We start from the raw sequence: 13,742 nt of genomic DNA, 5'->3' as shown, positions 1-13,742 counted from the left end.
TTGATGATTCAATTTTTAGGAGGTGTCAAAGTACGTAAACTCTTAAATAGACGAAAGCACCATTCCTGTGTATTTGTATCTTATTGGTTTTAAAATGTTAATCGCCATTCAAAGCAGAAGGTGAAAGAAAGTAGGAGCCTGCCCAATTTGCGTATGTCTGACAAATTTCACGCTCGTCTTCTCCTCACTAATGTCACCTTATCCTGCTTTTATTCTAATCTATACCAAAGTAACCCGTATTGGCCCAAAGGTTAAAACTCCTTCAATCTAAACTTTCAGATGAGAGAAATGCATGCAGTGAATGGGTAGGGGGAGACCATCTAGTAGCTGAGATCCCTATCTTTTTTAAATAAATAAATCCCACTTTATCATGTTTCAGAAGCACTAATTTGATTCAGTGGATATGTTGAATTACCTTCAATAGTTATTTATGTATTTTTATGTAAACCAATAAAAGGAACTCCTGTTCAGTTTATGAAACAATCTCATACCATTATTTTTCATCTAGTTTGCTATCTTATTAGCAAGGTCTCTCCAGAGCCTGTTCTTCTTATCCCAACACAAAGGCTTCCAGTGGGCTAAATGTTTAATGAGTCAATGCATTAAAGGCTTCACTTCTCTTCCAATTAACCCCAAGACCATTCTGGCATTTTTGTAAATCCACAGAAGACTTTTGTTCAGGCTTAAAAAGCTAAGCTGCAAGTGGGCTGCCGAGAAAGTAAAAAGACTAACCTGTTAGCAAACAGTGCTGTGGAAGAAAAGTGGGTTTAATCCTTATTAGGGTAAATTTATACTAAATGTCCCCATTCTTTATAGAATGCACAACACCCTGCAATGATTACTACTCTTGATTGTTATTTGTTTTTTACATTAAATGTATAAATATAACATGGAAAGTATTAACAAACATGGTTTAAGAAGCTAGAAAGTATTGAGAGGCATCACTAATCTGTTTTTAAATGTTATAAATGAGTTGTTTATGTTTAGATTTTTGTTATTAGATATTATAAGATGGGTTGATTTGACTTTATTATCAACATTAAACTGATTCCATAAGTGATTAACATTGAAAGAGTATGTTTGTCATTGTTATATACTTGTTTTTATTTTAACTGATATTTTCCAAGTTACATCTCATTCCTCTTAAAAAACCGAATGTTATGTTTTTACACTACATTTTTGGAATTACAGGTCTTTTGATTTTGACCACAAATGGCATTCTTTCTATCATTCGTAACAGTCTACACTGCATTCAGTGTATGATTTATTAAAATGCATTGCCTCACAATATTTTTGCTAATATCTGCATGGAGAGAAGGGGAAGAAATTACTTTTCCTTTGTATGATTTAAACCAACAACAAATCCCTGTTAATTGGATACAGAATGTGCACAAAGGGATCTGTGCTCTGGAGCTTGTGTCACTATTTCTTCAAGCTGATTCTGGCAGCAGTAGAGCAGAACTCAGGCCACATCAGTGCGAGTCCTCATTAGGCAGCAGATTTGTCTGAATCCTCATTAAATTGATGAACTCATTTACTGATGGGGGTTGACATCTGCAGGTGTACAAGGAGATGAGAGATGCAAAGCTATTTGTGGATAGTGTAGTGTTTAATAATGAAAGAATATGTGGCATAACCTTCTATTAATTATTAATTGTATTATTAATACCTTATTATTGTTATTTGGTTGTTGTTTTTGTTATGTATAATCATAGTATCAACACAAAAGTTCAGTGTGATTTTCACATTCAAATGGTTTGATGTCCTTCTGTCTCCTTAGGGACAAAAGCAGTGTTTAATCATTTTCAGTAGGCATTTGTGCCAACCATTGCTTGTCTGTGAAACATTCTTCAAGTAGAGCTACATGCAGAAGGACAGAGAAATTCAATTTCCAAAGTCACTTGTGGTCCTGCTTGAACTTGTACAGGTGACATTTAAGTTTTATTTAGCTAATTTGACTTGCATAAATCATAGAAGTTGGTATGCAATAATACTGTTAAAAAAAAAAAAAAAAGGAAAGTTTACAAAATCCTCCTAAAACCATTTGGTTTAGTGGAATGCTGTAGCTTTATATTAGAAGCTTCATGACAATCTGTTGGGTCAACACATTTCATGAAGACACGGTTTCATTAGTATTATTTTTTAAATGTGAGCCTTGGTGGTGATGGAATCAGTGTCTGTGCTGTAAGATTACCGGTCTGAGTGAGTACATTAGTAATGCTGTTGTTTTTACACAGGCACAAGTATACCCGACAGGCCTTACTGTGTATGTATATTAGGATTATTTTTGTTTTTAGCCTTGGCTTTCAAATATATTTTATGGATAATTTGTGAACAATTCTTAGAAATGAGGGGTATTACAACTGTTGAAAAATAATGGAAATCCCAATTTCTGTATTTGTAAAGAAAAATGTATAGCAAACAGTTCTTATATGAGTTAAATATTTCACACACCTGTGAGGTTGGTGCAGATATACATACACAAATGCTTACTCATATCTGCATTCGTGCACCCTGTTTTGGGAGTGTGCTAGGGGGTTGTGAAGCAGAAGAAATGACCTACAGATAGGTATGCGTTTTAATACTAACTCTGTCAGGTTTAGATTATTGTCATCTCTTCTTCATGTTGGATTTTGATTGATTATGCTTTTTCCTTATGCTCATTAATTTCATCACCTTATCTTTCATACCACTTAATTTTAGCAGAAAGGTAATAATAAAACCTTCATCCATTATCCTTTTACTCATCTAGTCATGTGGAAATGGTTAATAACAGGATACAAATTGAACTTCAATCACCTAATTTTATCCAAAGGCATATTAAACCAAATTCAGTATGAGCATTTTTTATGGAAAGGATAAGCCTCTTTGTGTTGTAAGTGGTGACACATTGAATTAAGCATTTTAATGTCTGCTTATTGCAGTTCTATAAGCAGTGTGTTATCTATTATACTAAAGCACTAGTTGTTTTTTGACTGCAGGGCAACATGAGTCTTATCAGCCTAAACACACAGACAGCTCATCTGCACAACAGTAAATGCTATTCAATAGGTCGTTTATCTTTTATACTTAGTGCTAAGATAATTTGTGTGTAACCTGTTATAGATTTTACTAACCCTTTTTCTGTATTGAAAACATTCCTGATACAGAAGAATATTCAAATAGGATGTACAATAAAAACTGAACAAGTTCAGTAGTGCTCAACAAAAACATTTTAGCTTCCTAAATATTTAGTATTTTGCACCTAATAGTCTCTCCAGAACCTTAGGGATATACATTCAGAACAAATTCAGTGGTATCAGGTTAGAAATGTAATAGTCTTCATGAACTACTGACAAAAATGCTGAGATTCTGTTCTCTTCTTACTTTGTTATATATATATATATATATATATATATATATATATATATATATATATAATGTGTGTATATACAAATGTTTTCTTTGAAGCTGTCCCCTCTGAATGTGTCATTTTGTACTTTATACTTTACAAATAAATTGAAGCTTACATCTGTGTTGTACCATTCTACTATTCTGTATTTGCTAATAGAAAATTAGACACATTCATTTGAGATTTTGAAACATACAGTGTTAATATATAGTTGTTTTCACAAAACTTTATTAGGCTGATATCATTCATATATTTGTGGGGGGTCTAAATTTGTAACACGGAGGTCTGAACCCTTATGGAGGGATTACAGTTCTTTTTTCTAATTTGTTTCCCATACAAATATTTAACAATCTGTTAAATTAAAATGTTTGAATTGCTTAAGTGATTTGACTGCTTTTTCTATTGCGTAACAGAATAAATGTTTGATGCATCCTAACAATGTTTTGTTAAGAAAACTATGGGCCAGATAAATACAAAATATTCATGCTGAGAGCCGCTTGCGGGGGCATTAGCGACATTTCTGCGAAAGGATATCATGCTGCTAAACTTTCGTGGTATGAAATGTAACATGATTTGCGCTGCCAAATGCCATTCTCGCAGCTCTTTTCTTGACTTTGGACCCAACCGCTAGTTGTTAGTTTAAAAACAAGTGTAAATTGGGTCCAATCATGTTTTTATGTAGTCAGGGTAACATTGGCTTGCACGTGGAGGTCTGTATGACCCTCCAAGGATATGCCTCCACAGACCTTCACTGACCCACCGCCAAACCGGTTATGCTGGATGATGTTGCAGGCAGCATAACATTCACCACAGCGTCTTCAAACTCTTTCACGTCTGTCACATGTGCTCAGTGTGAACCTCCTCTCATCTGTGAAGAGAACAGGGCACCAATGGCGGACCTGCCAATTCTGCACAAAGGAGCAGATACCGGTCCTGCTGCTGGGTTGATGCCCTTCTATGGCCCTGTCGAGCTCTCCTCGTGTAATGGCCCATCTCTTGGTATCTCCTCCATGCTCTTGAGACTGTACTGGGAGACACAGCAAACCTTGCGACGGCACGTATGGATGTGCCATCCTGGAGGAGCTGGACTACCTGTGCAACCTGAATGGGCTGCAGGTATCGCCTCATGCTACCAGTAGTGACAAGGACACTAGCAAACGCAAAACTAGAGAAGAATCAGTCAGGAAGGATAAGGAGAGAGCAATTGTCTGTGGCCACCATTTGCAAAACCATTCCCTTTTAGGGGGTTGTCTTGCTGTTGCCTCTCCAGTGCACTTTCATTTGCACCAAAACAGGTGACACTGATTCACAATCGCTTAGGCTTCCTAACTGGACAGATTGATATCCCTAAAGTTCAATTGACTTGGTTTTATACTGTGATGATTAATTCCCTTAATTTTTTTGAGCAGTGTATTAGCAAGTGGTCAACGTTTTGCCTGTAACCCAGCCACAATATACAAAATGGAAGTGATAACATTGTTTCCACTGTACTATTTTGTACTGTAATATATAGCTGTGTAACTTAATCACGTATTTAACATGTATGTTTAAACCTTTAACACTGGTTTCTACATTACTTCTTTTGTCAATATGGCAATTACAAAGTACAAATGTTCTTTGGAGAAAATATCACGAGTGTACAGGTTCAATCCTGCCCCTTGTGACACCAAGCAAAAAAAGCTTCTACTTTAATTGCCTCTTTGCTAACAGTAGATTACTAATATAGCAGAGGTTTCAAAATAAATGAAAATGGCATTGAGTGATATTAAAATTATGTATTTTGCAGTGATCTACACATCAGTTTCAAAGATGATAATAATAAATCACATTACAATAAAGGCTTTATAACACAATACCGTGTCCACAGCAGGGATTAAATCAAAACTGTGACACATACAATAGAAAATCACACAGTTGTACACAGTTGTACACAGTTGCGGCTTAACTGCTAGTTTCTTCTAATCCTAAATGTAACCACTGTGATGTACAATGTTGTAGTTTAGCTGGTGGGTCAAAGTATTTATTTAATCTGCACCGCTACACATAAGTGGACGCTGAATAAAATATTTGCATTGATTATTATCAATTATAATAATAATTATTATTATTCGTATATAAGCAAACCGCATCGATCCACACACTAATAGATAACACCTAGATAAGGGCATCTGACAATAAATAAATAACAACAACAACTACGTAACTGTAATCAAAGGCAACATGGGTTTTATTTAATTATTTGTTCATATACTCATATTTGTAAACATTACGAAGTACAGGCTTGTAGTTAGAACGTTTGGCATTCGCAGGTTGCATGCATTTTCAATTTAATGTGGCTCTTATTTTTCCTCAATTAAACAAATATCAGTGAAAAAGTCTTACATCCACTTTTCTGAACCAGACTTTCTTTAGTGAAATAAGATTACAAAAGTGCAGTTTCATTATCTGAGATTACATATGCACATAGAAGATTGTCCACTGAGTAATCAAAAATAGAAATTAGATTTTGTTAGCAATTGAATTGCTGATCGAACATTTGTTGACAACTGAATCAGACTATGCATGTTTATCTCATGCCTATCAGTAATTAAAGACATTTAATAAAATGTTTAAAAGTAAAATGTTTTGCAAATAGCATAAGTTTATTTAATGACAGGATACAGGTAAAGGTTTTCGGTTTAAATGTTTATTTTGCCAAAACTCTAAAGATTAGATCATATTCATTAAGTTTCCAGATATGATTGAATGTTTCATGTCATGTTTCAATTAGAAACATTAGTCTTTTTACAGTAATTAATTTAGTTTGAAAACAAGTGTAAATTGGGTCCAATCATGTTTTTACGTAGTACCTGTTTCTTGTCAGAATTAAGACTGTATTGTTTCACTCCCTAGAATCTGAAAATGCATTCATTATGTTGACTCACTATCATCCAAGGCCTGTTGTGTTCAAATCCCAACACAATCAATGCTATCTGCAATTTAAAGAGCACTGGTGCTGATATGCAAACTAAAAGCACTATTTACCTTCAGACCAGGGCAGTGATGGAGAATGATAAACCCTGACAATGTGTATTGTATCTCAGTCCACCTACACCTACCAATATGTCTGTATATTATAAGATAGTACTTAACAGAGCTTCCTTTTCAAATGCTGCTGTCTTTTTAAGGGGTTTTAAAAGCAAGTGTGTTACCTCATTGTACAAAGTATTGTAAAGATTTTTTGATTAAGCTTGGAGTTTGCCTGCCAAACTGTTTGTATGCAATTTAATCTACATTCAGATGAAAGACGCCCCTGAAGGGAATGTTGTGTACTGACCTGCTGTACTTCACAGTTTCTCCTTAGGGGAAATATATGTACATAATAACACTAGTCAAAATAACAATGATTGTGCCAGTGTAATCTGTAAGGGCTTTATTGGCACCAGTAGGTGGATTGATAAGATTGTTTATACTTCTGCATGTCACATGTAAGCTTTTTCATCTTCCAACCAGGGTTATGAGGAAGGTAGTAGAGCAGAGAGTAATCCCTACCAGATACAGGCAGCTGAAATTATTTACAAGGCAGGGGCTCTGAGGTGCATCAGTCCAGCACAAATATTATATTACAAAATAAGAATTTCAGATTGTCATAAATCTGTCTGTGCTGAGCGGAGCTGAATAAAACTCTTTCATGTCAACAGCAACATCAATTTGCTAGCCAGTACTTCATGTATCAAAAAGCATTCTTAAGGGAGCCTCTGAAAATATCAATATTGTTGGTTAATATAAATGAAATTAATTTTTAAACCTGGGCGAAAGGTTGACACCTGAAAAATTGCATTACTTTGCAGAATAGAAATTTCTGTCTTCAAGTGAAATTCCAGGTCAAAAGGCCAAGTAATTTTCACAATCTTCAGTGAAATATGGACTTCATTCTCACCTAGTCTCAGGGCTATAAAACGAGTTGATATATCATCTGAGTGAGTTTATCATCTCCATCAGTGAATAGAGGAGAAAACAACATGAATGCTTAATTTTATTCTTTCAAGGTCTTTAATGTTGATTAAATGATTAAGATATTATTTGTATCTCATTTTCTTCTATTTTTGAAAATAGTTTTGACAGTGCAAGCATGATTTATTTTGTATTTATTTTTGCCATTCAGAATATATTGGTTTTCAAACAGCAGTATCTCTTGAACCATTTTTTTTGTTTTTTGCATTTATATATTGAAGCATAACAAAAATCAAATTACCTTAAGCTTTGACTTTAACTCTTTGAGACATATCAAAATAAAATTGAACAGGACAAACAGAGATGTTAACAGATAACATTACAAACACACTACAAACACTACAATTACTAACTACACTGTAAGATAGAACTTGTCAACAAGGTCTACATTTTTTATTTTTTATTTCACATTCAGTGTTTCCCCCAGAAATTTGCATAGGCATGGAGGTCTGTCACTGGGGGGGGTGATATCGGATCGTCGACCGGGGTGATGATAGTGGATCATCGACTGGGGGCAGCACCTGGTCATAGCATATGAGAGCGGGGAGGGGTGGTTAGCTATAGCGAATGAAGGCGGGGGGTGGAGGAGGTTGAGTTTTTTAATTGAAATTGTATCAAGGATTGAATTTGCGTGAATTAAGGCAGAAAATCACTTGATTGCTGCAAATGTTATATTCACACTTAGAATGGTAACAATCATTATGTTTACATGACATGAATATTTCAGAAAACAATTGTATTTGGATAACTGAATCAGAAAATTGGTTTTCTGAAAAGTACAATTTCCTCTGTTTACATGACAAGCTAATTAAAAGATCTGAAAGATTCACAGGTCTCTTTCAGAAAACATAGGGCACTCTCACAGACGCAGTGGAATGTCACTTTGTACATGTACGGTACAGTATCACCATTTTCAGAAATTATTTTTACATTACATATATTTTGTTGACAATATAATCAGAAATTTCTAGGGTCCCCCCCCCACATTTTCAGAAAAACATTTTCATTACTTTTGATATTGGAAATAAAAAAAATATTGGAATTCTCATGCACACATTAATACACGGTTACTTGCACTGTGCAGAAATGACTTTCAGAAAATCTTCAGTATTACATTGTAAGCGCATCAAGTTCAACATTACAGCACATAGTCTAGATTCTTCCCTTTACGGTTTAAAACTCAGTGTGTTGCAATTCCCACAAGAACATAAAGCTCAATAGTTCACTAGTGTGCAATGAGAATTTTTATGAGCGCCTTCTGTCCACCATCACAAAGGATACTTTAATAAAATAAAATGCAAATTAATAATTTAGTGTTTGTGAGACTACACAATGCATTAAATAATTAAATCCTTTTTGTTCTTATTGACTTTAAATTTGAGATTTAGATTTTAAAAGGAAAAAGGTGATAATGCAATACTTAGACAGTTATTGTAATGTGGTTTCCATGACAACTAGCTCAGTACCTCTGTAAACTAGTACTTCTGTCTTGGGTACTGTCAGTAAGAAGAGAGCCAGAGACCTGCAAAGTCCCATAGATGGGCAGCTTCCACCTAATCCAGATTTAATTGAACTCCAGAGACTTTGAAGTGAAGCTGCCGAGCAGGCAGATACTATTCCAGGGAGAGATGAGGGCCTTGCTTAGCTAGACCACAGCTGCTTCCCACTACTGTCACCTTCTTTTAATGAGTACTTTAAGGAACTGTTATCATGAACCCTTGTGGCATGCTTACCTTATTTGAATATTTTTGATTAATGCCGTCTTCAGCACAGCGACAGGGCAAGTGCCCCTCTCTGGTTGTCCCTTAACACCTTCATAATTAAGCTTTGAAATGAAAAGGCAAAAACTGAGGCAACAAAGAAACAAAGTGGGTTAGGGCTAAAGATAGGATTAGTTTGAATTGTGCAGGCAGACTAAGCATCTGTGTCTGTCAAGCAGGATGACAGGCATTGTAACAAGTTACTCTGACAACCGCTTGCTCCATGGAGAGATTAGACTGAGTTCATCTGCAGGTTTTTGTTTAGCTTTAGCTGACAAAATGATACTTAACCTCTTATATAGGCAGCCCTTTGCTTTCAGAATTACTGAATATCAGATTAATGGAAGGTTTAGCACAAGGGAGAAACAACACCTTCCATTTATCCTATTGTAGTTTTTGCATTGACCTGCATTATGATTTCTCTTCAACATTTTGGGGGTTTATCATTCTCACAAAATGTGTATGACCCTGAAATCACAACCAATCACAATAAATTAATGATTTTAGTGGAATCTCTTTAAGTAGTAGCTTGTTTTGCTTCATATTTTGTTAACTATTTATTCATTAGCACTGCATCCTATGAATATGTATGCCCTGTGAACTTTTCAACAAGAAACTTTTTTTTTTAAGGTATTGTTTGAAAATGGTTATTAATAGTAGGATATAGATACATGGATTTATTTTATTTAATTTTAAAGTTGGCAGAACCAGTTGATTGATTTATTTATATTCATATCATTACAGATGCTAACATTGACTTATTGACTAATTTGACAGTTATTTTTGATGTATTATCCTTCAGAAACATAACATAGGGAAAAATAAAACTTGACAAATGCTTTTCCAACCATGCATATGCTATATGAAAATATTTAATTTAAAATATTACATTTTCATGAACTATTCAACATGTAGATGTATGTGAATGGATTGAATGCATTGTTTTTTTGTTTTGTTTTTTCATGGATTGTTTGGGCATTTTCTATTGTGATTTGATTCATTTAACTATTAATTAACTGAAAACTTGCTCCAATAGTCATCTTCCTCCACGCCTACAACTGTATTTTCGTTGAATAGAGTTCATTTTCTGATTAGAAAATATTTGTTTATTCATTTTGGCAGATCAATAATATACATTAATCCTTCTATTCACACAATTGAATTATCAGAGTTTGATAAATTAACTGAAATGTCCTTTCTGCCCTTCAGATTCTAGCCTACACTGAAGGACTCCATGGAAAATGGCTGTTCACAGAGATCCGAGCTATCTTCTCCAGGCGCTATCTGCTGCAAAACACTGCCCTGGAAATATTCATGGCCAACAGAAGTAAGGATTCTTATTTTATTTGTTATTTGTATTATTTATCATCTTGTTCATTCTTTGTTCCTCTCGAAGCTGTTAAATCGTAATCCACCTAAAAGAAAAGACTTGATTCCTTAAAACTGAATAATATCCCTAAATCAGGTAACATAAATGAAATCACTACAACCAAACACATTGGTATTTCTCAGTTATCCAAATGCATGTTGAGGGTGTGTGACCTTATTTACTGCACTCTTTTAATAGTTGGAGATTTTTGTGCTCAATCTGTTTCTGAACAAAATACATTTTCCAATATATTTGATGTATTTTTCTTCTATTAAAAATATGATATGTAAAAACAAAACAATAACAGGAATACTTATATCATGGTTCCAATCAGGACTGATCTTTAGTTAGTATTGTGATTTTAATTTACACTGGTTTTAGAAAACAAATTGTCATGCATGAAGAAGATGGAAATAAAACATCTGATGATTATAAACTGTAGTCTGCAACAGATTATCTTACTTTCCAAAACCACTTTTTCTTTCTCTACAGCTGCTGTCATGTTCAACTTACCAGACCAGGCTACAGTCAAAAAGGTCATCCACTGCCTGCCCCGGGTGGGAGTTGGGACGAATTTCGGGTTACAACAGACCAGGTAAACAGTCATAGGGATTTTCTTAGAGGCAATTCTCACTTATCCTTGTGAATATGGCTTTTGAGAGCTCTTTCTTTCTAGTTTCTACAGCTTTAGGATAAGACGGAGAGGAATAGGAAGTGCTATTCCTCACAGTGCATGCACTTACTCTTCATTGAATTAATCTGTGTTTTGTTTTACGTCATGGATGTTGAAATCAAATGCTTGGCAGCAGATCTCTTCATTTCATGCTGGACACCTTTCATTCCAAGTATTAGACTTTGCTCACATGTCTGATACTACTTTCATTAGTCCCAACTTGCAGCTATAACATGGAACACAAAGGGGAATTAGGCACATGCAGTAGAGCATATTCATCATGGTTTGTTGATGTTGAAAGGTTAGGGGTGACTTTATGCAGTTCCCTATTCCTAATGTACTGTAATTACCTTCACACAAACAATGTTCAATTTGTTTATTTATTTCTCTCTCCTGATGTAAATAATTCCAAGGCTTAACTGCCTTCAGGGTACAATTAGTTAATTGTGTAACAATGCACCATATCCTATACTGTGAAGTTTGGCATGTACTGGCATATCTGTAATAAATCTAAATCTAAGGTGTATGAATTCCTGAAGAATATTATAAACATTATAAAAAATATTGTTGTTGTATTAACAGTTTTTACAATTAAGTGATATTTAAATCCTGGACATCCTATACAATTATACATATAACTATCTAGTTTTAACCCCCTAGTTTAAGTACTAGGCCGATGATTGGCTCATGGAGGTGTGCTCTGTGAGGACAACACAGCTGTTAATTGGCTGTGGATTCGGCAAACATTTATATTGGTCTATTTTACTAATCAACAAACTGTGCTGACCAGTAGCAGAGAGGTTTGGTGTTAATAATAACCAGTAAAAATAGTAAAACAAACCGTTTTCATGTATAAACAATGTTGAGAAGAGGTAAGAGATGTTTGATTTAGAAAGTGTTTTTTGAGTGTTTTGAAGGTTTTATGGCTTCTGATGCTGATAAAATTTTAACAGTAATGACAGGTATTTGAAAGAGGAGGATGAAGAAGGGGTAAAGATAAGGAGGTGGAGGATGTAGATTTGAGGGAAGAGTACAGATGAAAATGTTCCTTTTATTGAGATGGTTAGCAAAAATGTCAGAATCCCGTTTTGGACCCAAATTCCATAATTGACGGAACAGAAAATAGCTAACATTTAGAAATACACAGAAGTGAGTTGTCTGAGTTTTATTCTGCGCTGTGCTCTGCTGTTTTTTTTATCTGTTGTTTTCAGTGGATAGGCAAGAGCACATTGCTACGAATTGAACAGATATGTGCTGGAAATACAGGAATATACATTTAAACAGAACATGCTGGGGAGTTGTAAATAAGATTAGTGTTCATGGGCATGGTTGATTTTGAAATGTTATTAGTTAAAATGACATCTGTATGACATGCGTTTCTTTACTAATACACATTTCTATAGTCATTCCAAATATATATTAATAATAGAATGAAAACTTAAATTTCTAATTATATATTTTTTTTAATGTCAAATTATGTAATTTTCTGTGTGATACAAAGTACTGTAATTGATGCTTTCACCATTTCACAGATTTTTTTGTTGCATTTTTTAAAATGGAGAATAAAGAGGGCTGTAGTTAGAATATATTTTTGCATTATTGTCCTCATTCTTACAGTGTCAGACCCATAAATCATTGGCTATAATAACTATTGGATATCCAGAACACGCCTACAATATTTGAATCTGTAAAGCTGCAAATGCAGTGCTCTACTCACAGAAATAACACTGTGTGACAATATCCAGTGCTCAGTTTGCATGTTTTTTCCCCCCTCTTTTTTTTTTTTTTTTTTTCATCTCTATTGCACCATATGAATTCAAACAGGAAAAGAGTTAAGAGCATGGTCAAAACTTCAGAAAGATCCTAATGACTGTAATCTTGCACCGTGACAGTGATTAATACCTTAATTTGCTATTGTTTTAATTGGATTGCAAGTAATTTGTTTTAGGCCTTTCATACATCATGCCCCAGGAGCTAGAGTTTACACTTGGAGCAGCTAGACCCAAATTCCCTGTTCACATGAAAAAGGAACATTCCTGTTTTTTTTCCACTTCTTTCTTTATAATTTCCTGCACAAAACTAAATACATACAAACAGATCTGTGACCTAGGAAGCCCTCCATTCCTTTTCATCTAATTTTTAAATGTATTTTAAATAAATGAACTCACACAGATTATTATTATACAAAATATAATTGATGATGATGATTATTTGAATTGATTAATTGTAATGATCTGTGTCTGCCGTCTAAGTATACATCATAAAAACATAAAGGTATGAGTTTATACTAAAAAATATTTAATTATTTAATTATTAGAAGTTATTGGAATTAGATAGTGTTTCAATTGTGTTATCAAATAAATAGAAAGAAAATTTGAAATTCCCTGATTTTAAAAGGTCTTAGTTTGGAAAATTATTTTAGTTGTATTTATTGTGGTCTATTTGTATGTCTGCCTATTGTAAATTTGTGCACCCCACATAATTGCATTTGAATGCATTTATGTTTCACAATGAAATTGACCCTGTTTGGTTAAACATCAAGAATGAGTGACATCT

At 34.2% G+C, this 13,742-nt stretch overlaps 1 protein-coding gene across 3 annotated transcripts in view; it reads left to right on the top strand.

Moving 5' to 3' along the window:
• Nucleotides 1–13,742, top strand: part of lrba (LPS-responsive vesicle trafficking, beach and anchor containing) — a 297,666-nt gene that overhangs the window by 200,944 nt on the left and 82,980 nt on the right. For all 3 annotated transcript variants that reach the window (XM_066718460.1, XM_066718457.1, XM_066718458.1), the window contains exons 40-41: nt 10,354–10,471; nt 11,006–11,108. In XM_066718460.1, coding sequence (XP_066574557.1) covers nt 10,354–10,471; nt 11,006–11,108 — 221 coding nt within the window. The remainder of the gene's footprint in view (nt 1–10,353; nt 10,472–11,005; nt 11,109–13,742) is intronic.

The sequence above is a fragment of the Amia ocellicauda genome, chromosome 12 (assembly GCF_036373705.1).
Source record: "Amia ocellicauda isolate fAmiCal2 chromosome 12, fAmiCal2.hap1, whole genome shotgun sequence".
NCBI lineage: Eukaryota > Metazoa > Chordata > Actinopteri > Amiiformes > Amiidae > Amia > Amia ocellicauda.
Note: the sequence above shows the minus strand (reverse complement) of the source record. Positions and strands in the feature narration are given on the sequence as shown.